Source organism: Pristiophorus japonicus, chromosome 2, assembly GCF_044704955.1.
Source record: "Pristiophorus japonicus isolate sPriJap1 chromosome 2, sPriJap1.hap1, whole genome shotgun sequence".
NCBI classification, from domain to species: domain Eukaryota; kingdom Metazoa; phylum Chordata; class Chondrichthyes; family Pristiophoridae; genus Pristiophorus; species Pristiophorus japonicus.
The window spans coordinates 8,366,771-8,393,328 of record NC_091978.1 but is presented as its reverse complement, the minus strand read 5'-3'; the positions used below and the strand labels follow the sequence as shown (position 1 = coordinate 8,393,328).

The following is a 26,558-nucleotide window of genomic DNA, read 5'->3' as shown; positions in this document are numbered from 1 at the left end:
CTTATCGAAACGTATAAGATTATGAGGGGGCTTGACAAGGTGGATGCAGAGAGCATGTTTACACTGATGGGGGAGACTAGAACTAGAGGGCATGATCTTAGAATAAGGGGCCGCCCATTTAAAACTGAGATGAGGAGAAATTTCTTCTCTCAGAGTGTTGTAAACCTTTGGAATTCGCTGCCTCAGATCCTTGGGGGACACCAGAGGTAACAATGCAGTGGGGTTAACTCAGCCCTGAGCCATTTCTTGCTCTTGCACCTCTCTCACACACTTAAGCAACTTAACGTGCTCGTTTTAAATGCGTATTATTACTTCTTTTTGATCTCGCACTCTCTTGCCCACTCTCCCCTTAAAGCTGAGCTCCATCAACAGTGCCTGGGAAGCTGATATCCGAGTGCAGTGCTGAGGGAATGCTGCACCATTAGAGGTGCCGTCTTTTGGATGAGACATTAAACCGAGGCCCGGTCTGCCCTCTCAGGTGGAGAGTAAGTGATCTCACAAAACTATTTCGAAGAAGAGCGGGATAGTTATCACTGGTGCCCTACCCAATATTTATCCCTCAAATAACACCTGAAAGAAACATGGAAACATAGAAACATAGAAAATAGGTGCAGGAGCAGGCCATTCGGCCCTTCGAGCCTGCACCACCATTCAATATGATCATGGCTGATCATTCAACCTCAGTACCCCACCCCAGCCTTCTCTCCACAACCCCCTGATCCCTTTAGTCATAAGGGCCACTTCTAATTCCTTTTAAATATGTCCAACGCACTGGACTCAACAACTTTCTGTGGCAGAGAATTCCACAGGTTCACAACTCTCTGAGTGAAGAAGTTTCCCCTCATCTCAGTCCTAAATGGCTTACCCCTTATCCTTAGACTGTGTCCCCTGGTTCCGGACTTCCCCAACATCAGGAACATTCTTCCTGCATCTAACCTGTCCAGTCCTGTCAGAATTTTATATGTTTCTATGAGATCCCCTCTCATCCTTCTAAACTCCAGTGAGTATAAACCTAGCCGATCCAGTCTCTCCTCATATGTCAGTCCTGCCATCCCGGGAATCAGTCTGGTGAACCTTCGCTGCATTCCCTCAATAGCAAGCAGGTCCTGCCTCAGATTATGTAGTCATTATCACATCACTGTTTGTGGGAGCTTGCTGTGCACAATTTGACTGCTGCGTTTCCCACATTACAACAGTGACTACACTCTCAAAAAGTACTTCATGGGCTGGAAAGAGCTTTGGGACGTTGTGACAGGCGCTATAGAAATGCAAGTGGTTTCTCTTTATTTCTTCTTCTTTGGCAATCTGCTGTTTCCCAATGCTTCAAGCCCTTGATAAACTATTGCCCTCTCTATTGCCCTGCTCATAGATGTTATCAAAGCCCCCCTTTTTTATTTGCCTTTCCTTACCCCAGGGCAAAGTGGAAATGACTCTGGAGATCGTGTCGGAAGAGGAGAAAGAGGAACGGCCTGCAGGACAGGGTCGAGACGAGCCCAACATGAACCCCAAACTGGTGGATCCAAAGTAAGACCTTCTCCCGAGGGTAGAGCTGGCACTCTGCAATTGCAACCTTTTAGCGCTTAGCACTTGGAATTTTGATAGGCTGCAAGATTAAGATCACAGGTCACACACCGATACCCAAAGGGGCTTAGGAGTTATAAGGCATTCTATTAAGGGAGCGGTAGTTCAAATATAGTCAAATAGAACATAGAAATTTACAGCGCAGAAGTCGGCCATTTCAGCCCATCGTGTCCGTGCCGGCCGACAAAGAGCCGCTCGGCCCTTGGTCAGCAGCCCTGAGGGTTACATATAAACCCATGAACAATGGAGGAAAGGTAAAGAGCACCCGGCCCAACCAGTCCGCCCCACACAACCGCGACACCCCTTACACTGAAACATTCCACACTCCACCCCAACCGGAGCCGTGTGATCTCCTGGGAGAGGCAAAAACCAGATTAAAAACCCAGGCCAATTTAGGGAGAAAAAAAATCTGGGAAAATTCCTCTCCGACCCATCCAGGCGATCGAAACTAGTCCAGGAGATCACCCTGGCCATATTCAATTCCCATCGTATCTGCACCTGCCAACAAGAGGTTATCCAGTCTAATCCAAATTACCAGCTCGAGGTCCGTAACCCTGCAGGTTACAGCACCTTAAGTGCCCAGCCAAGCACCTTTTAAACGTGGTGAGGGTTCCTGCATCCACCACTCTCCAGGCAGTGAGTTCCAGACCCCCACAACCCTCTGCGTGAAGAAGCCCCCTCTCAAATCGCCTCTGAACCTTCCACCAACCACCTTAAAACTATGTCCCCTCGTAATTGACCCCCTTCACCAATGGAACTAGGTCCAAATACAGCACACAATCAGGATAGACACAGTACTCATACGACCATGACAAGTAGCTGGCACTAGTCCCGATCGGACAGTGGTACGAACAGTTCTTATCTTCACCGTCTGGGTCTTTCTTTGATTCTCTCTTTAGGGGTAGGCCTGGTGTAGGATATGGACAGGATCATTTAACCTACATTTCGGGTTCTTCGTCTCAACTCTGGGGTGAAACCCTCCCCTTCACATTTAACCTCCCAAGGCCATTCTTGACCTTCAGATGTGCGGAACTGCCTGTTACCAGTTATTTATATTCACGCAGTTCAAATTGCTTTAGCTATTATACTGCGGAATGCATCATTCAATTCTAACACCAGTCTGAAGAGGCTTTTCAGTCTCGTTATTTCTTCCAATCCATAATTTCTTACAAAGCTCACTCGACAAAAAAACTGTCAATTTAAAAAAAATATTCATTCTTGGGATGTGGGCGTCGCTGGCAAGGCCGGCATTTCGTTTCTAATTGCCCATCCCTAATTGCCCCTTGAGAAGGTGGTGGTGAGCCGCCTTCTTGAACCGCTGCAGTCCGTGTGGTGAAGGTGCTCCCAGTGTGCTGTTAGGGAGGGAGTTCCAGGATTGTGACCCAGCGACGATGAAGGAACGGCCGATATATTTCCAAGTCGGCATGGTGTGTGACTTGGAGGGACTTCCTGTCGGCAGTGTTGATGGACGAACAATTCATTCTCGGGACGTGGGCATCGCTGACAAGGCCGGCATTTTATTGCCCGTTCCCTAGCTGCCGTTGAGAAGGTGGTGGTGACAAACTAAGCGTCTCGCTGGGCCATTTCACAGGGCAGTTTAGGAGTCAACCGCACTGCTGTGGGTCTGGAGTCACATATAGTACAGTAGATTTACTGACACCATGGGCTAGAAATTGCGGAGCGTCCCGTCTGGGAGCGCAAAAGTAGCGCGGGGCTTTAAAGATTTGATTCTGCCGGGAACTTCCAAACTTAGCGCTCCAAGAGGGAAGTGGAGTGCTAAATCAAGTGCTATCACTTCTCTCAGAGCGCTGAAGGGATTGAGAGGATCGATAGTGGCAGAGCACTGAGCGATAGTCAGTGTAGTGTTGCCGGTTGTACAGGCTCCTTCCCTCCCTTAAAGGGAAGGGCCAATGCTACGTTGATTGAATCCTCAGGCTGTGTCTATTGGGCGACAGGACTTGCGATAGGCACATACAGCCCCAGGCACTCAGAGAGCGCAGGGCTAAGCAATTGCAGGGTGGAAAAAAGCAAAATGCAGCACACTGGGGACATAACTAAAGTGTTGCCCTCCCTGACCAGCACTGCCTGTAATTAGCGCTCCCCAAGCGGCCGGCCGAGGTGACCAAGCCTCCTGCAGCTGCCGGTGTTGACGCCTGGCGATGCTGCAGGGGGGGGCGCCGGGAGTGAATATCGCATCCGGGGCGGTAATGGGGCGCTGCGCACCGGATGATGTCACGATCTACGGGGCGCAGACAGAGCGCGGCGGTAAGTTTTAGCGCCGGCGCAAAACCGCCGGGGAAGTTCGCGGGTGACGGTGAATTCGCCGCGCCCGATCGGTAACCCCCCCCTAGCGCCCCCCCCACAGGTGCTAACGGGAGGTGCAAACCAGGCCAATTTCTCCCCCTGGATTTTTATTCCGGATTTGTTTCATTCAGTGAATTTACATTCCCCAGCTGCCGTGGTAGGATTTGAACCGTGTCTCCAGATTATCAGGTCCAGGCCTACTGGACGAGTAATCCATAAGAAAGACATAACCACGAGGCTACCCTATCCACTTAATGGGTTCCCTTGTTTTGTGTCGTGTTGGAGCCACTGATCTGTACTTCATTGCACAAGAAATATGGAGAAAGTGCAATATTTGCACTTGCATGATGCCAGGGATGAAGGGATATCGTTCTCGTGAGGGACTGGGGTGTATTCATCAAGCGGTGAAGGTTAAGGAGAGATCTGATAAACCTGTTCTGAATTATGACTGAATTCGACAGAGCAAGAATATGCCAACTAGTTGGCGAATCAGTAACAAAATGATATGAACTCGGGACAAGGGCTCGAGGCATAAAGGAGGAGGCTAGATTGAATGATTGACACTTAGGGCTAGATTTTCGTAATGATTTCAGCTCTGTTAGCGTCCCGGAGTGAGGGTACTGGGCTTGGAAATGGGTTCCGGCCGAGCGGCCAGCCTCCAGCGCCCCGCTGGGACATTTGGTGCCAGTTTTGCGGGGGCACGGAGCAGTACCGCCTGGGAATGTTGCACCGGTGTGCAGTGCCCCCTGGTGGCGACGACGGTGCGATATTTGGTCGGAGCGCCACCCGTAGCGCCCCCTAGTGGGACCGCCAGGGAAAGCGGGCGGGCCAAGCTGTCCCGGCGTCAGTGAGGGAAGGAATGTCTACCTGAGGTGAGCGCGATTGGGTTTTTTTTTTGCTTTTTGCGATTTATCTTTTTATTGTGGGGTCAGTAATAAATTGGGAATGTTTTGTGTGTTTTTTTCCCCCCAGGGAGGGCTCTCTCAGGGCGCTCCGAGGCCGGCGGTTTACCCCGGGATTTTCAGTGGCTCAGCCGGCCTAACACCCTGAGAGAGGTGTGGAACACCTCCCTTTAGCGCTCCGCCCCACACTCAGGGCCCAGCTGGTGAATTTTGCGGCTGCCGATGCAAACCATTTCCCGGTGCGAACTTTACTGCCCCGCCGCCGTTACCGCCCGAAACAGCCTTCAACCGAAAATCCAGCCCTTAAAGGGGTATATGTCACATATTCTCTGATGTCACTGGCTGGCATTTATTGTCAATTACTAGTCGCTGACGGTGATGTGTCATGTTTTGATGTGACTGCGTGACTTGCTAGGCCACGTCAGCGGGCAACGAAGATTGAACCACCTTGAGTGTGGGGACTGGAGTCACATGTAGGCCCAGACCGGATAAGGACCAGCAGGTTTCTTTCCCTCAAGAACGTCAGTGAGCCGGTTTGAGGTTTTGTGACAATCCGACAACTTCATAGTCACTTTTAGCTGATTTATTGTGCGTTAACATGCCATGCCTCGATATCTTCAGCGCATCCTCTGCAGGCAGAGTTTCGGGAGCTAGGAGAGAGATTAAAAAGCAATACCTCAAAGGTAGTAATCTGCAGATTACTCCCGGTGCCACGAGCTAGTGAGTACAGAAGCAGGAGGATAGAGCAGATGAATGCGTGGCTGGAGAGATGGTGCAGGAGGGAGGGCATTAGTTTCCTGAGGCATTGGGACCGCTTCTGGGGGAGGTGGGACCTGTACAAACCAGACGATTTGCACCTCAACAGAGTCGGGATCAATATCCTCGAGGGGGCTTGACAAGGTGGAAGCAGAGAGGATGTTTCCACTGATAGGGGAGACTAGAACTAGGGGGCATAGTCTCAGAATAAGGGGCCGCCCATTTAAAACTGAGATGAGGAGAAATTTCTTCTCTCAGAGGGTTGTAAATCTGTGGAAATCGTTGCCTCAGAGAGCTGTGGAGGCTGGAACACTGAATACATTTAAGACAGAGATAGACAGTTTCTTAACCGATAAAGGATTAAGGGGTTATGGGGAGTGGGCAGGGAAGTGGAGCTGAGTCCATGATCGGATCAGCCATGATCTTATTGAATGGCGGAGCAGGCTCGAGGGGCCGTATGGCCTACTCCTGCTCCTATTTCTTGTGTACTTATGTTCATGTAATCTCCCCTTCTTTGTCTGACAGGAGGCCGGACACGTCCTTCCTGTGGTTCACCTCGCCCTTCAAGACCATGAAGTACATCCTCTGGAGAAGGTACCGCTGGATAATTCTCGGGCTCCTCCTGCTTCTCCTCGTCATGCTCTTCCTCATCATATTCCTCTACTCCTTCCCGGTAAGTTGCCACATGCCCGGCTGCACCTATACTCTCCGGAGTTTAGAAGCACGAGAGGCGATCTCATTGAAACATACAAGATTCTGAGGGGGATTGGCAGGGTAGATGCTGAGAACTTGTTTCCCCCCCCCCGGGCTGGAGAGTCTGGAACCAGGGGGCACAGTCTCAGGATAAAGGGGTCGGCCATTGAAGAATGAGATGAGAAGGAATTTCTTCACTCAGAGGGTTGTGAATCTTCGGAATTCTCTGCCCCAGAGGGCAGTGGATGCTGAATCGTTGAGTATATTAAACAACAGCAATAACAACTTTATTTATATAGCACCTTTAATGTAGTGAAATGTCCCAAGGCGCTTCACAGGAGCGTTATAAGATAAAACAATTTGGCACCGAGCCGCATAAGGTGAAATTAGGGCAGGCGACCAGAAGCTTGATCAAAGAGCGAGGTTTGAAGGAGGAACGAGAGGTAGAGAGGTTTAGGCAGGGAGTTCCAGAACTTGGGGCCCAGGCAACAGAAGGCACAGCCACCGATGATTGAGCGATTATAATCAGGGATGCTCAGGAGGGCAGAATTAGAGGACCGCAGACATCTCGGGGGGTTGTGGGGCTGGAGGGGACTTCAGAGATAGGGAGGGGCGAGGGCCATGGAGGGATTTGAAAATAAGAATGAGAATTTTGAAATTGAGGCGTTGCTTAACCGGGAGCCAATGTAGGTCAGTGAGCACAGGGGTGATGGGTGAGCGGGACTTGGTACGAGTTAGGACACGGGCAGCTGAGTTTTGGATCACCTCCAGTTTACGTCGGGTAGAATGTGGGAGGCCAGCCAGGAGTGCGTTGGAGTAGTCAAGACTACAGGTAACAGAGGCACGGATGGGGGCTTCAGCAGGGAATGAGCAAAGGCAGGGGCGGAGACGGGCGATGTTACGGAGTTGGAAACAGGCGGCCTTAGACAGAGATAGATAGATTTTTGGACTCGAGGGGAATGAAGGGATATGGGGATCGAGCGGGAAAGTGGAGTTGAGGTCGAAGATCAGCCGTGATCGTATTGAATGGCCGACTCCTGCTCTTATGTTCTTGTGTTGTTGTGCATGTTTACACAGCGCAAGAAAGGGTATTCTCGCTGGGTATTATGGGCCATCAGCAACGTTTCTGCAGCTGCCAAATCTTAGGATCTTTGACTCATAGAATGGTGCAGAGCAGACGGAGGCCATTCAGACCATTGTGCCGGTAAATGGCTCTAAGGTCTTAGAGACGTATTAGAAATCCTACAGTCCTTCTGGCACTTACAGAGAAACTATTTCCTCTAGTTATGGAGTCCAGTCCAAGGGGTGTCACAATTGTAAAATTACAACCAGACCATTCAGGGGCAAAAGCACCTTTTCCACACAAAGGGTAGTGAAAATCTGGAATTCTCTCCCCTAAAAGGCTGTGGATGCTGGGCGTCAATTGGAATTTTTAAGACTGCTAGGTTATCAAGGGTTATGGAACCAAGGCAGGTAAATAGATTTAAGATGGAGATCAGCCAATCTCAGGAACAGACTCGAGGGGCTGAATGGCCTCCTCCTGTTCCTGTGTAACAGACTCGAGGGGCTGAATGGCCTCCTCCCGTTCCTATGTAACAGGCTCGAGGGGCTGAATGGCCTCCTCCTGTTCCTGTGTAACAAGCTCGAGGGGCTGAATGGCCTCCTCCTGCTCCTGTGTAACAGACTCGAGGGACTGAATGGCCTCCTCCTGTTCCTGTGTAACAGGCTCGAGGGGCTGAATGGCCTCCTCCTGCTCCTGTGTAACAGGCTCGAGGGGCTGAATGGCCTCCTCCTGTTCCTGTGTAACAGGCTCGAGGGGCTGAATGGCCTCCTCCTGTTCCTGTGTAACAAGCTCGAGGGGCTGAATGGCCTCCTCCTGCTCCTGTGTAACAGGCTCGAGGGGCTGAATGGCCTCCTCCTGTTCCTGTGTAACAGGCTCGAGGGGCTGAATGGCCTCCTCCTGTTCCTGTGTAACAAGCTCGAGGGGCTGAATGGCCTCTTCCTGCTCCTGTGTAACAGACTCGAGGGGCTGAATGGGCTCCTCCTATTCCTTACTCTGGAAGAGCTGTTTCTTAATTCCATCCACCTGCCTTGTCTTACACCCTTTTAAAACTTTGTCGAGCAAAAATGTATCAACCTCTGATTGAAAATGATTAATGGACGCAGCATCTGCTGCTTTTAGTGGGAGAGAGTTCCACACTTCAACCTCTGTGTGAAGAATTGTTTACTAGCTTCTCCCCTGAACGGCCTGGCTCTGATTTTAAGGTTATGTCCCCTTGCCCTAGGCTCCCCCACCAGTGGAAAAAGTTTCTCTCTCTATCTACACTATCAATTAATTTAAAAATCCTATAAACCTCAATCGAATCACGCCTCAACCCTCTATATTCCAGGAAATAAAAGACTAGTTAATGTAATCTCTCCTCATAATCTAAGCTTTAGAGTTAACTTGTTGTTGAAGCATGGTAAACTAGGCGAGGACCCAGATACGCCAAGTCCCAGCCGACACTGGGATTTGTGACTGACCCTGTAAGAGGTCTCCGTTGACCCCTTATGAGGCCATTGATGTGGAGGGGTCAGAAGCGATGACTCCTTACATTGTGAATCCCTGCGGCCTTGACCTCGCTGAAATTCGGGCTTTCTTTAGGGACTGGTGCGTCAGGCAGGAGAAGGCAATCAGCATTATTGACATTTGTGGGGCGCACATTGGGGCTACGGGTCTTGCGTCACGGGCGTGGAGGTAAGCCACAAATATTTCAATGTTTTTATTGGCAAGAGGGAGCAATAGATGGAGGTGGGGGACAGATGGGTGGATAATGGATTGGAGAAGCGATGTCTGGAGAGAGTGGAGAAGAGAGCAGGATAGATAAAGTGGAGTTACAGAGGATTACACAGGATATACGCCATTCGGCCCAACCAGTCCATGCCGGCGTTTATGCTCCACTCGAGCCTCCTCCCGTCTTTCCTCATCTAAATCTATCAGCATAACCCTCTATTCCCCTCTCCCTCATATGCTTGTCTAGCCTCCCCTTAAATACATCGATACTATTCACTTCAACCACTCCCTGTGGCAGCGAGTTCCACATTCTCACCACTCTCTGGGTAAAGAATCATAGAATTATAGGCCCCAAGTTTCCACATGATTTGCTCCTGATTTTTTAGGAGCAACTGGTGTAGAACGGAGTATCTTAGAAATCGGAATTCTCGTCATTTAGTTTGCTCCAGTTCTAGTCAGTTAGAACAGTTTCACTTTGGAACAGAATTTTTTTTTCAAAAGGGGGCGTGTCCGGCCACTTACGCCTGTTTTCAAAGTTTCGGCAGTGAAAACTTACTCCAAACTAACTTAGAATGGAGTAAGTGAAGATTTTTGTACGCTCGAAAAAACCTTGTCTACACTTTTTAGAACATCAGGTGTAGGTTACAAATCAGGCGCAGGGAATGGGGGTGGTGGGTGTTTAAAGGGAAGTTTACAAACATTAAACACTTCAGTTTTACAAATAAAGAGCCATCATCAATAATAAATGATAAATACATCAATAAATCAATCAATAAATCAATCAAAAAAAATTAATAAGAAATAATTTTTTTTTTAAATCAATAAATAAAACATTTTCTACTTACCGACTGCAGCACCGGGAGCCCTCCAACAGCGTGCTGGGATGCCCCCCTCAGTGTGTCTCTGTCAGTGTCTCTATCTCTCTGTCTGTCTGTGTGTGTTCTCTCATTCTCTGTCTGTCGGTGTCTGTGTTTCTGACAGCGAGGGGAGGGGGAGGAGGGGGGTAGAGGGAGGGGGGGGAGCAGAAGGAGGGAAGGGGGAGAAGGGGGAGAAGGGGGAGGGAAGGGGGAGAAGGGGGAGGGAAGGGGGAGAAGGGGGAGGGATGGGGAGAAGGGGAAGGGGAGAAGGGGGGAGGGGGGAGAAGGGGGGGAGAAGGGGATAAAGGGGAGAAGGGGAGAAAGGAGATGGGGGGGAAAGGAGATGGGGGGAAAGGAGATGGGGGGGAGAAGGAGATTGGTGGGGGAGTAGGAGATTGGCAGGGGGAAGGAGATTGGGGGGGGTGAAGGAGATTGGCGGGGGGGAAGGAGATTGGGGGGGAGGAGATTGGAGGGCGGGGGAGGAGATTGGGGGGGGGGAAGGAGAAGAGGGAGGGAGGCTGAACAGGCCGGGCCCGAGACTTCGGGCAGGGCCCGTCCCCAGCACCAGATTTACAGGTAGGTGGCGTTGGGTCGGGTCGGGGGGGTGGTGGGAGGGAGGTCGGTTCGGTTCGGGTCGGGGGGAGGTCAGGAGGGAGAGGGAGGTCAGGTCAGATCCAGTCCGGGGGCGGGGGGCGGTGGGGGGGAGCGGGTGGGGAGCGGGTGTCGGGTCCGGTCCGGGGGCGGGGGGGGGGGGGGAGCGGGTGTCGGGTCCGGAGGGGGGGGGTGTCGGGTCCGGAGGGGGGGGGTGTCGGGTCCGGAGGGGGGAGGTGTCGGGTCCGGAGGGGGGGGGTGTCGGGTCCGGGGGGGGGGTGAGTGTCGGGTCCGGTCCAGGGGGGGGTGAGTGTCGGGTCCGGTCCGGGGGGGGGGGGTGTCGGGTCCGGAGGGGGGGGGTGTCGGGTCCGGAGGGGGGAGGTGTCGGGTCCGGAGGGGGGGGGTGTCGGGTCCGGAGGGGGGGGGTGTCGGGTCCGGAGGGGGGGGGTGTCGGGTCCGGGGGGGGAGGTGTCGGGTCCGGAGGGGGGGGGTGTCGGGTCCGGGGGGGGGAGGTGTCGGGTCCGGAGGGGGGGGGTGTCGGGTCCGGTCCGGAGGGGGGGTGTCGGGTCCGGGGGGGGTGAGTGTCGGGTCCGGGGGGGGGTGAGTGTCGGGTCCGGAGGGGGGGGTGTCGGGTCCGGTCCGGAGGGGGGTGTCGGGTCCGGGGGGGGGTGAGTGTCGGGTCCGGGGGGGGGTGAGTGTCGGGTCCGGGGGGGGAGGTGTCGGGTCCGGAGGGGGGGGGTGTCGGGTCCGGTCCGGAGGGGGGGTGTCGGGTCCGGGGGGGGGTGAGTGTCGGGTCCGGGGGGGGGTGAGTGTCGGGTCCGGTCCGGGGGGGGGGTGAGTGTCGGGTCTGGTCCGGGGGGGGAGGTGTCGGGTCTGGTCCGGAGGGGGGGGGTGTCGGGTCCGGTCCGGAGGGGGGGGGTGTCGGGTCCGGTCCGGAGGGGGGGGGTGTCGGGTCCGGTCCGGAGGGGGGGGGTGTCGGGTCCGGTCCGGGGGGGGGGTGTCGGGTCCGGTCCGGGGGGGGGTGTCGGGTCCGGTCCGGGGGGGGTGTCGGGTCCGGTCGGGGGGGAGGTGTCGGGTCTGGTCCGGGGAGGGGGGGTTAGTGTTGGGTCCGGTCCGGGGGGGGGTTAGTGTTGGGTCCGGTCCGGGGGGGGGGTGTCGGGTCCGGTCCGGGGGGGGGTTAGTGTTGGGTCCGGTCCGGGGGGGGGTTAGTGTCGGGTCCGGTCCGGGGGGGGGGTTAGTGTCGGGTCCGGTCCGGGGGGGGGGTTAGTGTCGGGTCCGGTCCGGGGGGGGGGTTAGTGTCGGGTCCGGTCCGGGGGGGGGGTTAGTGTCGGGTCCGGTCCGGGGGGAGGGTTAGTGTCGGGTCCGGTCCGGGGGGAGGTGTCGGGTCCGGTCCGGGGGGGGGGTGTCGGGTCCGGTCCGGGGGGGGGGTTAGTGTCGGGTCGGTCCGGGGGGAGGGTTAGTGTCGGGTCCGGTCCGGGGGGAGGTGTCGGGTCCGGTCCGGGGGGGGGTTAGTGTCGGGTCCGGTCCGGGGGGGGGGGTTAGTGTCGGGTCCGGTCCGGGGGGGGGGTTAGTGTCGGGTCCGGTCCGGGGGAGGGTTAGTGTCGGGTCCGGTCCGGGGGGGGTGTCGGGTCTGGTCCGGGGGGGGGTGTCGGGTCCGGTCCGGGGGGGGGGGTTAGTGTCGGGTCCGGTCCGGGGGGGGGGTTAGTGTCGGGTCCGGTCCGGGGGGAGGTTAGTGTCGGGTCCGGTCCGGGGGGGGGGTGTCGGGTCCGGTCCGGGGGGGGGGGTGTCGGGTCCGGTCCGGGGGGGGGTTAGTGTCGGGTCCGGTCCGGGGGGGGGGGTTAGTGTCGGTCGTCCGGTCGGGGGGGGGTTAGTGTTGGGTCCGGTCCGGGGGAGGTGTCGGGTCCGGTCCGGGGGGGGGGTTAGTGTTGGGTCCGGTCCGGGGGGGGGTTAGTGTCGGGTCCGGTCCGGGGGGGGGGTTAGTGTCGGGTCCGGTCCGGGGGGGGGGTTAGTGTCCGGGTCCGGTCCGGGGGGGGGGTTAGTGTCGGGTCCGGTCCGGGGGGGGGGTTAGTGTTGGGTCCGGTCCGGGGGGGGGGTTAGTGTCGGGTCCGGTCCGGGGGAGGGTTAGTGTTGGGTCCGGTCCCGGGGGGAGGTGTCGGGTCCGGTCCCGGGGGGGGGTGAGTGTTGGGTCCGGTCCGGGGGGGGTGTCGGGTCCGGTCCGGGGGGGGGGTTAGTGTTGGGTCCGGTCCGGGGGGGGGTGTCGGGTCCGGTCCGGGGGGGGGGTTAGTGTCGGGTCCGGTCCGGGGGGGGGTGAGTGTTGGGTCCGGTCCGGGGGGAGGTGTCGGGTCCGGTCCGGGGGGGGGGTGAGTGTTGGGTCCGGTCCGGGGGGGGGTGTCGGGTCCGGTCCGGGGGGGGGGTGAGTGTTGGGTCCGGTCCGGGGGGGGGTGTCGGGTCCGGTCCGGGGGGGAGGTGTCGGGTCCGGTCCGGAGGGGGGGTGAGTGTTGGGTCCGGTCCGGGGGGGGGTGTCGGGTCCGGTCCGGGGGGGGGGTTAGTGTTGGGTCCGGTCCGGGGGGGGGTGTCGGGTCCGGTCCGGGGGGGGGGTTAGTGTTGGGTCCGGTCCGGGGGGGGGTGTCGGGTCCGGTCCGGGGGGGGGGGTGTCGGGTCCGGTCCGGGGGGGGTGGTGTCGGGTCCGGTCCAGGGGGGGGGGGGTGTCGGGTCTGGTCCGGGGGGGGGTGTCGGGTCCGGTCCGGGGGTGGGGGGGTGTCGGGTCTGGTCCGGGGGTGGGTGTCGGGTCCGGTCCGGGGGGGCGGGTGTCGGGTCCGGTCCAGGAGCCGGGCGTCGGGTCCGGAGGCAGGAAGCGGGAGTCGAGTCGGGTCGGGAGGAAGCAGGAGCTGGCCGTGGGAGGAGCCTTATGCACACAGCCCCAGTGAGGCCAGTCGGCCAGGGCTAGGGGCTGTGTGCTTCGGGCCCCTCCCACTCAGTTTTGGGTGCCTGGAGCTACTGCACTTGCGTGCCCACTGTAGCGCGCATGTGCAGAGGTCCCGGCACTGTTTTCAGCGCAGGGACCTGGCTCCGCCCCCTACAGCTCCTGCTGCGCTGCGCCGAGGGCCAGAGGACCTGCAGGGTGGTGGAGAATATGGAGGTTTTTTTTAGGCGCATTTTGTGGCGCGAAAAACGGGCGTCCAGGTCGGGACTGCGCCGTTCTAGGCGCGGCTCGAAACTTGGGCCCATAGAAGTTAGCAGCACGGAATGAGGCCATTTCGGCCCATTGTGTCCGCGCTGGCCAACAAGAGGCTATCCAGCCTAGTCCCACTTTCCAGCTCTGGGTCCGTAGCCTTGTAGGTTAGGGCACTTCAAGTGCACATTCAAGTACTTTTTAAATGTGGTGAGGGTTTCTGCCTCTACCACCCTTTCAGGCAGTGAGTTCCAGACCCCCACCACCCTCTGTGTTGATTCTGAATTCCCTGTTGGATTTCTTGGTGACTATCTTATATTGATGGCCTCTAGTTATGCTCTTCCCCACAAGTGGAAACATTCTCTCTGTATCCACTCTATCAAAACCTTTCATAATTTTAAAGACTTCTATTAGATCATCCCTCAGCCTTCTTATTTCAAGCGAAAAGAAATGCAGCCTGTTCATCCTTTCCTGATGTGCATACCTCACATTTCTGGTATCATCCTTGTAAATCTTCCAACATCTCTGTATGCTTTTTATAATGAGGCGACCAGAACTGTACGCAGAGCTCCAAGTGTGGTCTAACCATACAGTTTAACGATACAGTTTAACATAACTTCACTACTTTTAATTCTATACATCAGGAAATAAACCCTCGTGCTTGGTTTGCTTTTTATGGCCTTGCTAACCTGTGTCGCAATGTTTAGCGATATGTGCATTTGTACTCCGAGATCCATTTGTTCCTCGACCCCACTTGGACTCGCACCCTCCAAGTAATAAGTGACCACTTCCTACCAAAATGTAATACCTCACATTTATCTGCCTTCTCTTTTCAAGAGAAAAGAGACACAGCCTGTTCATCCTTTCCTGATATGTATACCCTCGCAGGATGGATAAAGGAGAAATGGGTGGATAGAGGAGTAGAAGAGAAATGGAACTTAATGGATGGGGAAAGAGATGGTTGAGCGGTGGTTGGTTAGAAGAATACAGGAGTAGTCAGTAGATATGGACAGAGAAGAGCTGAATGGATGGATAGTGGAGAAATGGATAAAGAGATGGAGGACATATGATTGGTTAAAGAAGTGGAGCAGAGATGGAGATTGATAGATCGGGGAACAGAGTAGAATGTGCGAACCTGTGAGGATGCTCACAGGTTTGTAGAGCTGTTAAGCTGGGAGTGGCTTAGCCAGTCACGTGATGTTCACAAGACGCAATAAAACCCCGGCCAGTTAGATTCGGGGGATTCACGATGAGGCAGGCGGTTGTGAGCCTGGTGGATGAACTGGTAATGTGTCGTGTGATTATTAAACCTTTTGCTAATAAACCAACTAGTTCTTAATAACAATGTGTTGCTATGAATTGTTAAGCAAAGAACCCATGAAGCAAATACATTACAGATTGATAAGGGAATCAAAAAGGAATGGATGGATAGAGGAAAGGTGGTTTGATAAAGAGGTGGTTGGTTAGAGGAAAAGAGGCGAAGTCAATGGATGTGGGTGGACAAGAGCTACAACAGAAGCTCCTGGGGATGATTGTCAAGATAGATAAAGTAATCAGGAAGGCAAATGGAATGTTGGCCTTTATTGCAAGGGGGATGGAGTATAAAAGCAGAGAAGTCCTGCTACAACTGTACAGGGTATTGGTGAGGCCACACCTAGAGCACTGCGCACAGTTTTGATCTCTGTATTTAAGGAAGGATATACTTGCATTGGAGGCAGTTCAGAGAAGGTTCACTCAGTTGATTCCGGAGATGAGGGGGTTGACTTATGAAGATAGGTTGAGTAAGTTGGGCCTATACATATTGGAGTTCAGAAGAATGAGAGGTGATCTTATCGAAACATATAAGATAATGAGGGGGCTCGACAAGGTGGATGCAGAGAGGATATTTCCACTCACAGGGGAGACTAAAACTAGGGGACATAGTCTTAGAATAAGGGGCCGCCCATTTAAAACTGAGGTGAGGAGAAATTTCTTCTCTCAGAGGGTTGTAAATCTGTGGAATTCTCTGCCCCAGAGAGCTGTGGAGGCTGGGGCATTTAAGGCGGAATTAGACATATTTTTGAGCGATAAGGGAGTAAAGGGTTATGGGGAGCGGGCAGGGAAGTGGAGCTGAGTCCATGATCAGATCAGCCATGACCTTATTGAATGGCAGAGCAGGCTCGAGGGGCCGTATGGCCGACTCCTGCTCCTATTTCTTATGTTCTTATGTTCTTATTCTTATGATACAATGGTCAGAATCTGGCAGGGACACATCCATCCCGCTCCCAACTGCGTGCGATAGAAGATGAGACAGCGATGGTGTCTAACTCTTGCTCTTTCACTCCCCACAGGAATACGCTGCTATGAAGTTGGTGAAGCCTTTTCACTGAGGCCTTCCCCTGTAGAAAATGGCTGAACCAGATGGAGGTCTCCCATCGCGAGACGCGTCACCACTTCACCCGCAACGGAAACCTGACCCTACAGCAAACAGTATAGCCTTTGAATATAAAATCAGCGGCAGCGGACGAAGATCTTGCGGCTGGTCGCGAGCACCTTCACAGGGTGCCGGGCTACCCCGGCACACCGCTGCTTTTCTACACGCGCTCCCGCCACCGTGCGGGGGCTCGGCGGAGTCCCTCAGCCTGCACGCCAGCCCTGCCCACGCTAACCTCCGCCGACTCCGCTGTCCTCCCCTTCCTTCTCCCCCCCCCCCTCTCTCTCTCCCTTTCTCTCTCTCGCCGAGCTCACACTTCGTGACTTCATCGCCAACTTCCTTTATGTGTTACCAAGAGCGGGTGAAAAGGAAGAGTAGACGGATGCTGGAATGGGTCTGTGGGGGGCGGGGGGGTGGGGGTGACACGGGCAATGACGGGATTGGTCGCTTGTTATACGCGCGCGCTGCACTGATTTCTTTCCCGTTGAAGATTCGCCGTTGGGGCCGGGGGGGGGGGGGGGCCGGGGGGGGGGGGGCGCGGCGGTTTGTCGTGTTGCGCCAACACCCCTTGAGACCGATTTCACAGCCAGTGGTCGGAGTCAGTCTCCAGCCTGTGACTCGCCCGGGTACTGAAGGTGGAGCGGGAGTCAGAGCCTTCGGGAGAGGAGAGGAGAGAAATGTGCGTTGGGGTGGGGTTAGCGGGGGGCAGAGACAGAGACAAAGAAAGCCTGGCTTTACAAAATTAGGATAAGAAATGGTAGATATCTTCTTGGTTAATAATTTTGGCTTTGATCATTCTAATTCTAAATGAAGCTGTATCAGCAGTTACAAAAATGGTGAACGTAATAATGGCTCAATTTACCATGATGCTTTGCTTCTCAGCCTTTGGCCATTTTCTATCATTTATAAGCGAGTTTTACATACAATCAATGTATATAAAGGAAGTTACAAACATAAAAGTTATTCATTAATTAAAGACGTGTAAAATAAGCTTCTTAATTCTGACTTCTAACATCTGTCAATAGGCGATATCTTACATTATCTCTCATTAAACAAGCCCTCCCCCCCACCACCCACTCCACACCCAAACCCTGCCCCCAGCCCCCTCCCGTGAAGATCAACGGCACGAGCCAAGCCCTTTCATCTCACAGATGGTGCCTTGCATATTATCAAACGCGACACTGTGTGCTCCCTACAGATACATCTCTCACCACACGGCCTCCTCGGCCCCTGAGTTAACATGTCGAGTGCGTGCCTTCGCTAGATTCAAATGAGACAAAGGGTCTACACGCGGAATATTAACCTGCCTTTTATCTGCTTCGCACTGACCGGCTGCCTATTATCTTGCATCCTCTGTTTCTTTCTTCTTTCTGATTTGTATCATTTGTGTTATTTTACTTTTTTGGTAATGTGCTTCAGTCCAACCATAGGCCCTCAAAGGGTTTTTGACATTACCGATACAGCTTGAAGGCCCGTGTGGCAAATGGAGGTGAATCTTACTTATTGGCCAACACTGAATAACATATTCAGCCACGCAGCGTATTGGGACGGTGTCATAGCAACCGCAAATTTCGCTGCTGACATCCTCTGTACATGGTGGTTAAATCTCAGTTACATGAAACTCTCAGGAAGCAGGAACCAAAGATTATTTGTACCTTAGAGACAGGGCCTGGACATCTCCCTCCACACTGGGGCCTGGGGTGCTCCCTCCGCACTAGGGCCTTGGGAAGTTCCTCCAAACTGGGACCTGGGGAGCTTCCTCCACACTGGGGCCTGGAGAGCGTCCTACGGACTGGGGTCTGGGGAGCTCCCTCTGCATTGGGGCCTGAATAGCTCCCTCCACACTGGGGCCTGGTGAGCTCCCTCCACACTGGAGCCTGGAGAGCTTCCTCCACACTGGGGCCTGGAGAGCTTCCTACGCACTGGGGTCTGGAGAGGTCCCTCCACGCTGGGGCCTGGGGAAGTCCCTCCACACTGGGGCCAGGGGAGTCTCCTCCACACTGGGGCCAGGGGAAATCCCTCCACACTGGGGCCAGGGGAAGTTCCTCCACACTGAGGCCTGGGGAGCTCTCTCCTCACTGGGGCCTGGGGAAGTCCCTCCTCATTGGGGCCTGGAGAGCTCCCTTCACACTGGGGCTTGGGGAAGTCCCTCCGCACTGAGGTCTGGGGAGCTCCCTCCGCACTGAGGCCTAGGGAGCTCCCTCCGCACTGGGGCCTGGAGAGCTCCCTCTGCACTGGGGCCTGGACGTCTCTCTCTCGTAAGCTACCTTTTGGCCTGAACCATTCTCCATTGAGCCCCTGTTTACATTAGTCCCAGTGCAGCTGTGCAGAAAGGAGGTTGTAGAGGAGCCACTGTGTACAGTTTCCGCTACAACAAGAGCCATTATGAGATTAAAGTTAGTGCAATATCAGAGAATGTTACCCAGTGTGCTCAGTGTAGCTGTTGCTATTTGTAGTCAGCTTATCTTTTTTGCTAGACATGTCATTGTATTTGTACAAGTGCATTTGTCACAGCACCTCTGTCATAACAGTAAACCTCCTCAACATCTACACTGATTCTCATATTCCCTATGTGTGCAGAAGATGGATCCATGTAAAGACTGCACCATTCTTGACCCTTTAACTAGTTGAATGGACGAGAAGAATCACATTTGCATAGAATTAAATCGCATCTACAGCACAGAAACATGTCATTCAGTGCAACTGGTCCATACCGGTATTTATGCTCCACATGAGCCTCCTCTCACCCCATCAATATATCCTATTCCCTTCTCCCTCATGTGTTTATCTAACCTCCGCTTAAATGCATCGATACTATTCGCCTCAACCACTCCCTGTGGCAGCGAGGTCCACATTCTCACCGCTCTCTGGGTAAAGAAGTTTCTCCTGAATCTCTTATTGGATTTCGAAGTGACTATCTTGTATTGATGGCCCCTAGTGTTGGGACTCCCCCACAACTGGAAACACCTTCCCTGGGTCTACCCTGTCAAAGCCTTCATAATTCTATCAGGTCACCTCTCGGCCTTCCCATTTCTAGAGAGAAGGGCCCCAAGTTTGTTCAGTCTTTCCCCATCGGTGTAGCCTGCCCCTCAGTTCTGGCGCCATACCAAGAAGAGCAAGGGAGTTCTCCCAATGACCTGGTCAACATTTAACGCTCAACCAACATCTGAAAAGAGATGATCTGGTCATTTAGCTCACTACTGTTTGTGGGAGCTTGCTATGCGCAAACTATCTGCCGCGTTTCCTATATTACAAAGAGTGGCAACACTTCAAAAAAAGTACTTCATTGGCTGTGAAGCAATTTGCGACGTTCTCAGCTCATGAAAGGTGCAATAGAAATGCAAGTTCTTTCGGGCAGAGAGAGAGAAACTATTTCCTCTGGCAGAGGATTCCAGAAAAAAGGGAACGCCACCTTAAAGTTAGAGCCAGGCCATTCAGGAGTGAAATCAGGAAACATAGAAACATAGAAAATAGGTGCAGGAGTAGGCCATTCGGCCCTTCGAGCCTGCACCGCCATTCAATATGATCATGGCTGATCATGCAACTTCAGTACCCCATTCCTGCTTTCTCACCATACCCCGCTGATCCCTTTAGCCGTAAGGGCCACACCTAACTCCCTTTTGAATGTATCTAACGAACTGGACTCAACAACTTTCTGCGGTAAAGAATTTCACAGGTTCACAATTCTCCGAGTGAAGAAGTTTCTCCTCATCTCGGTCCTATATGACTTACCCCTTATCCTGAGACCGTGTCCCCTGGTTCTGGACTTCCCCAACATCGGGAACATTCTTCCTGCATCTAACCTGTCCAGTCCCGTCAGAATTTTATATGTTTTTATGAGATCCCATCTCATTCTTCTAAACTCCAGTGAATACAAGTCCAGTTGATCCAGTCTTTCTTGATATGTCAGTCCCACCATCCCGGGAATCAGTCTGGTGAACCTTCGCTGCACTCGCTCAATAACAAGTATGTCCTTCCTCAGATTAGGAGACCAAAACTGAACACAATATTCCAGGTGAGGCCTCACCAAGGCCCTGTACAACTGCATTAAGACCTCCCTGCTCCTATACTCAAATCCCCTCGCTATGAAGGCCAACATACCATTTGCCTTCTTCACCGCCTGCTGTACCTGCATGCCAACTTTCAATGACTGATGAACCATGACACCCAGGTCTCGTTGCACCTTCCCTTTTCCTAATCTGCCACCATTCAGATAATATTCTGCCTTCCTGTTTTTGCCACTTTTTCTCACAAAGGGTAGTGTTAATCTGGGATTTTTTCTCCCACCCCCCTACACCGCCCCCCCCCCCCCCGCTCTCCCAGAAGGCTATGGATGCTGGGGGTCAATTGGAGCTCTTCAGTCTGAGATTGATAGATTTTTGTTCGGCAAGGGTACCAAGGGATATGGAGCCAATGGAATTGAGGTTCAGATCCACCGTGATCCAACAGAATCGAGCAGACACGAGAAGCTGTACGGACCTCTCCTGTTCCGAATGTCCCTGTGTTTCTCTGATCCTGTAACCTCCTCCAGCCCGACAACATTCCGAGATCTCTGCGCTCCTCCTATTCTGGCCTCTCGCGCCTCCCCCATTTTAATCGCTCCACCATCGGCGGCCGTGTCTTCAGTTGCCGAGTGCCCAAGCTCTGGAATTCCCTCCCTAAACCTCCTCGCCTCTCTTCCCTCCTTTAAGACGCTCCTTAAAACCTACCTCTCTGACTAAGCTTTTTGGTCATCTGCCCTAATATCTCCTTCTGTGGCTCGGTGTCAAATTTTGGTTGATAACGCTCCTGTGTGAAGCACCTTGGGATGTTTCACTATGTTAAAGGTGCCGTATCAATGCAGTTTGTTGTCTCGTTCCTATGCCCCGTGTTACGGAGGCACCATTTGGTTACCACGATTTTCAACCACCGAAACCATGCCCACCCCTTGTCTCAACAGTATTTCGTCCTTCCTGTCATGAGGGTAAGCTGGCTACCCTGGTTTATGGTGAGACCCAGCACAAGAGAGGAATGTTCTGAATGTTGTTTTGAAGTGAAGGAATAACTGAGATGTTGTTGTTGGTTTTGCTAGAATATGAATCTTGGTATGTTTGGATTAAAAAAATAAAATAAATATATATTTTAAAAACATCACGATCTCCATGACTTCAAATTTCCTCAAAAACACTCTGCATCTGCCCTCTGTTTCAGATATTCTCTGTCTCGCCAGGATAACTATTTTAGTTGCACCTGGAAAACAGTAAATTATTAAATCAAGAGCCCCCTGATTAAAGGGGAGGGCACTAAAACCAACACACTTAAACAAATTCAACTTTAGACATTGCGTGGTTCAATTTAAAATTTAGTTGCTGGGGGTGATGATGCACTCCAGTCCCTCCGGCGCCCACCTCTCGCGGAAGGCCGCGAGCGTACCGGTGGACACCGCGTGCTCCATCTCCAGGGACACCCTGGCTCGGAAGAGAGGCAGGCAGTCGGGCTGAACGACCCCCTTGACCGCCCGCTGCCTGGACCGGCTGATGGCACCCTTTATAACCAGCAGTTCACCCACACCACTCAATAGCTAGTCATACAGCAGCATGACCTGGCCTCGTGACAATGAAACCTCTTGTTATGTGAACTGGAAACTGTAATCTCTCATGTCCCCACTTGTGTGAAGTGCACCCCCTCGAACATATCTCCTATCGTCCAGAATGTGGACTGATGAATTACATAGGAGATACGGCACAGAAACAGGCTCTTTGGCACAACCAGTCCATGTCGGCGTTTAATTTTAGCTTCCCCTATGAGTGGAAATATCCTCTCTGCATCCAACTTGTCGAGCCCCCTCATTATCTTATAAGTTTCAAAAAGATCACCTCTCATTCTACTGAACTCCAATGTGTATAGGACCAACTTACCTCATCCTCTCATCTTCAGAATCAACCTCGTGAACCTTCTCTGAACAGTCTCCAAAGCAAGTATATCCTTCCTTAAATATGGAGACCAAAACTGATACGTCCTTACTACACAGTGTAAATGCACACGCGGCCCATGCTTGAGAGAAGGTCAGTCTGTGACCTGTCCTTTATTCCTTAGCACTCAAGTGATGAAGGTGGGTGGAGCTTCCCCTTTTATACCTGAAGGTCCAGGTTAGGAGTGTCTCCCACCTAGTGGTCAGTGTTCTCACAGTGTACAACTTAGGTCAGTTTATACATGGGTTACAATGCTGTTTGAATACATGACATCACCTCCCCCCCCAAAGTCTTATTGGGATCACAGGTTGAGTCTCTCTGGTGGTTTACGCTCCCTTGTAGAGCGCCTGAGTTGGGGCTCCGGTTGTTGGGCGCTGGCCTGAGTGTCTGCTGTTTGCAGTGCCTCAGGCCTGGCCGGACTGCCCACAGTGACTGAGCTCTCCTCCCTTTGGTTCCGGTGTTCGGTCACCTGTGGTGGAGTGAACTCTATATCGTGTTCTTCCTCTGCTTCTTCTATGGGGTTGCTGAACCTCCTTTTTGTTTGATCCACATGTTTGCGGAAGATTTGTCCATTGGTAAGTTTAACTACCAGAATCCTATTTCCCTCTTTGGCAACCACAGTGCCTGCGAGCCATTTGGGCCCTGCAGCGTAGTTGAGGACAAAAACAGGATCATTTACATCAATACATCGCGCCCTCGCATTCCTGTCATGGTAGTGATATTGTGACTGGCGCCTGCTCTCGACAATTTCTTTCATGGTGGGGTGTATAAGGGATAATCGGGTTTTGAGCGTCCTTTTCATTAGTAGCTCTGCGGGTGGAACCCCTGTGAGCGAGTGTGGTCGGGATCTATAGGCCAACAGGAGGCGTGATAAGCGGGTTTGTAGGGAACCCCCTTGGAATCTGAGCATCCCCTGTTTGATTATCTGCACTGCACGTTCTGCCTGGCCGTTTGAGGCCGGCTTGAACGGTGCCGTTCTAACATGGTTAATTCCATTGCCTACCATGAAGTCCTGGAATTCAGTGCTTGTGAAGCACGGGCCATTGTCGCTGACCAAGATGTCCGGTAGACCGTGGACGGCAAACATTGCCCGTAGACTTTTTACCGTGGCAGAGGATGTGCTTGAATTTAAAATGTCACACTCGATCCATTTGGAGTAGGCATCTACTACAACCAAAAACATTTTCCCCATGAAAGGACCTGCGTAGTCCACATGGATGCATGACCAAGGCTTGGCGGGCCATGGCCAGGGGCTAAGGGGGGCTTCCCTGGGCGCATGGCCCAGCTGGGCACACGTGTTGCACCTGCGAACACAAAGTTCCAGATCTGCGTCTATCCCTGGCCACCAAACGTGTGACCTGCCAATTGCCTTCATCGTGACAATGCCCGAGTGCCCATTGTGGAGTTCTCTGATGAACACCTCTCTGCCCATCTGGGGCATGACTACGCGGTTTCCCCACAGTAGGCAATCGGCCTGAATCGAGAGTTCATCCTTGCGCCTGTGAAATGGTTTAAATGTCTCAGGGCATGCCCTGTACATGGCTGTCCAGTCCCCATTCAGGACACATTTCTTGACTAGAGCAATAGCGGGTCTCTATTTGTCCAGACTTTAATCTGACGGGCTGTCACGGGTGAGCCTTTGCTTCCGAAAGCTTCAACAGCCATGACCATCTCAGCACCATGCTCGGTAGCTCCCTCAGTGGTGGCTAGTGGGAGCCTGCTGAGTGCATCGGCGCAGTTTTCGGTGCCCGGTCTGTGCCGAATTGTGTAGTCATAGGCGGCTAACGTGAGTGCCCACCTCTGTATGTGGGCCGATGCATTTGCATTTATGGCCTTGTTGTCGGCCAAAAGGGACGTTAGGGGTTTGTGATCTGCCTCCAACTCAAATTTCCTGCTAAACAGGTACTGGTGCATTTTCTTTACCGCATATACACATGCGAGCGCCTCCTTTTCTACCATCCCGTAGCCCCTTTCTGCCTGGGACAGACTTCTGGAGGCATAAGCTACCGGCTGTAACAGAACCTTGGCATTGACATGCTGCAACACACACCCGACACCATAGGACGATGCATCGCACGTTAACACAAGTTTCTTACACGGGTCATATAGCGTTAATATATTGTTGGAACATAACAAATTGCGTGGTCTATTAAAAGCCCTTTCCTGTCTGTCCCCCCAGACCCATTCGCGACCTTTGCGTAGGAGCACGTGTAGCGGCTCTAGCAGCGTGCTCAATTTGGGAAGAAAGTTACCAAAATAGTTCAGGAGCCCCAGGAACGAACGCAGCTCCGTCGTGTTACGGGTCTGGGTGCTCTCTGGATCGCTTCCGTCTTGGATGCAGTAGGACTGATCCCGTCTGCTGCTACCCTCATCCCCAGGAATTCTATCTCTGGAGCTAGGAAGACGCACTTCGCCTTTTTCAGTCGCAGACCTACCCGGTCCAGTCTGCGTAGCACCTCCTCCAGGTTGTGGAGGTGTTCTTCAGTATCATAACCCGTGATGAGGATGTCGTCCTGAAAAACCACCGTCCCTGGAATCGACTTGAGAAGGCTTTCCATATTTCGTTGGAAGATCGCGGCGGCCGAGCGAATCCCGAACGGACACCTGTTGTACTCAAACAACCCCTTGTGTGTCGTGATGGTGGTCAGCTTCTTCGACTCACTCGCCAGCTCCTGGGTCATGTAAGCTGAGGTCAGGTCCAATTTTGAAAAAGGTTTGCCATCGGATAGCGTCGCAAAGAGGTCCTCCGCTCTCGGTAGCGGGTACTGGTCTTGGAGTGACACCCGATTGATGGTGGCCTTGTAATCGCCACATATCCTGACCAACCCATCCGCCTTGAGCACCGGCACAATCGGGTTCGCCCAGTCACTGAATTCGACTGGCGAGATGATGCCTTCCCTCAACAGGCGGTCCAATTCGCCTTCTATCTTTTCCCGCATCACGTATGGCACCGCTCTGGCCTTGTGGTGTACTGGTCTGGCGTCCGGGTTTATGTGAATCACTACCTTGGCCCCCATGAAAGTGCCAATGCCGGGTTGAAAGAATGAGTCAAATTTGTCCAGGACCTGTGAGCATGATACTCGCTCCACAGAGGAAATTGCATTGACATCGCCCCATTTCCAGTTCATGACAGCAAGCCAACTCCTCCCCAGTAGTGCGGGACTGTCCCCTGGGACAATCCAGAGTGGCAACCTGTTCTCCGAATATTTGTGGGTCACGACTACCGTGGCGCTGCCTAGCACCGGAATGATCTGCTTTGTGTAAGCTCGTAGCTGTGCGTCAATCGGCGATAATTTTGGCCGCCTGGCTTTGGATGCCCACAACTTTTCGAACTGTTTGATACCCATCAGGGACTGGCTGGCACCCATGTCTAACTCCACTGATACTGGGATGCCATTGAGGAGCACTTTCATCATTATCGGTGGCGTCCTGCTGTATGAACTATATACGTGCTCCACATGAACTCGCTGAACTTCAGCTTCCAGCAATTTCCCCCAGTGTCCATTTCTGCAATTTCTGCAGGTATTTTGCTCATCTCTGCAAACTCCGGCTGAATGTATGCCTCCACACCTCCAGCATGAGTTGCGGTTTGAAACAAAAGGTCCCTTGCCAGTCGATCGTCCCTGACTGCCCCTGTTATTGCCCTTGAGTGCACCATTAACAGGTGTTGATGGCCCCATTACTGGCCGCATTGTCCCTTGCAATGGCGTGAATCGCTGTTCAGCTTGCCATTGTCTCTGTCGAACTCCCCCTCTGGGTTCGACTACATGTTGGGGCATGCCTGACTGCCCTTGTCTGCCTGGAGAACTGTGTGCTCTTTAACAATGTTGAATCTCTGTCCCAACCATTCCTTACACAGTACCTCTCGTCTGTTCTGCTAGTGGCCATGCTCGCGTGGTTTAAATCCCAGTTTCTTGTCGCAATTGATACGTCCTTACTACACAGTATAAATGCACACGAGGCCCATGCTTGAGAGAAGGTCAGTCTGTGACCTGTCCTTTATTCCTTAGCACTCACGTGATGAAGGTGGGTGGAGCTTCCCCTTTTATACCTGAAGGTCCAGGTTAGGAGTGTCTCTCACCTAGTGGTCAGTGTTCTCACGGTGTACAACTTAGGTCAGTTTATACATGGGTTACAATGCTGGTTGAATACATGACAAAAACTGTACGCAGTACTCCAGGTGTGGTCTCACCAATACCCTGTGCAGTTGTAGCAGGACTTCTCTGCTTTTATGGGGTACTGAAGTTGAATGTTCAGCCATGAACTCATTGAATGGCGGTGCAGGCTAGAAGGGCCGAATGGCCTACTCCTGCACCTATTTTCTATGTTTCTATGTTTCTATACTCTATCCCACTTGCAATAAAGGCCAACATTCCATTTACCTTCCTGATCACTTGCTGTACCTGCATACTAACTTTTTTTGTTTCATGCACAAGGACCCCCAGGTCCCTCTGTACTGCAGCACTTTGCAATTTTTCTCCATTCAAATTATAATTTGCTTTTCTATTTTTTCTGCCAAACTGGATAACTTCACATTTTCTCACATTATACTCCATCTGCCAAAT

The 26,558-nt window shown here is 53.0% G+C and overlaps 1 protein-coding gene across 1 annotated transcript in view; it reads left to right on the top strand.

Moving 5' to 3' along the window:
- dysf (dysferlin, limb girdle muscular dystrophy 2B (autosomal recessive)) overlaps positions 1-16,441 on the top strand; it is a 220,083-nt gene extending 203,642 nt beyond the window's left edge. Inside the window, exons 34-36 of the mRNA XM_070859521.1 lie at positions 1,415-1,524; positions 6,069-6,216; positions 15,960-16,441. Coding sequence (XP_070715622.1) covers positions 1,415-1,524; positions 6,069-6,216; positions 15,960-15,998 — 297 coding nt within the window. The 3' untranslated portion in view covers positions 15,999-16,441. The remainder of the gene's footprint in view (positions 1-1,414; positions 1,525-6,068; positions 6,217-15,959) is intronic.
- The last annotated feature ends 10,117 nt before the right edge of the window (positions 16,442-26,558 follow it).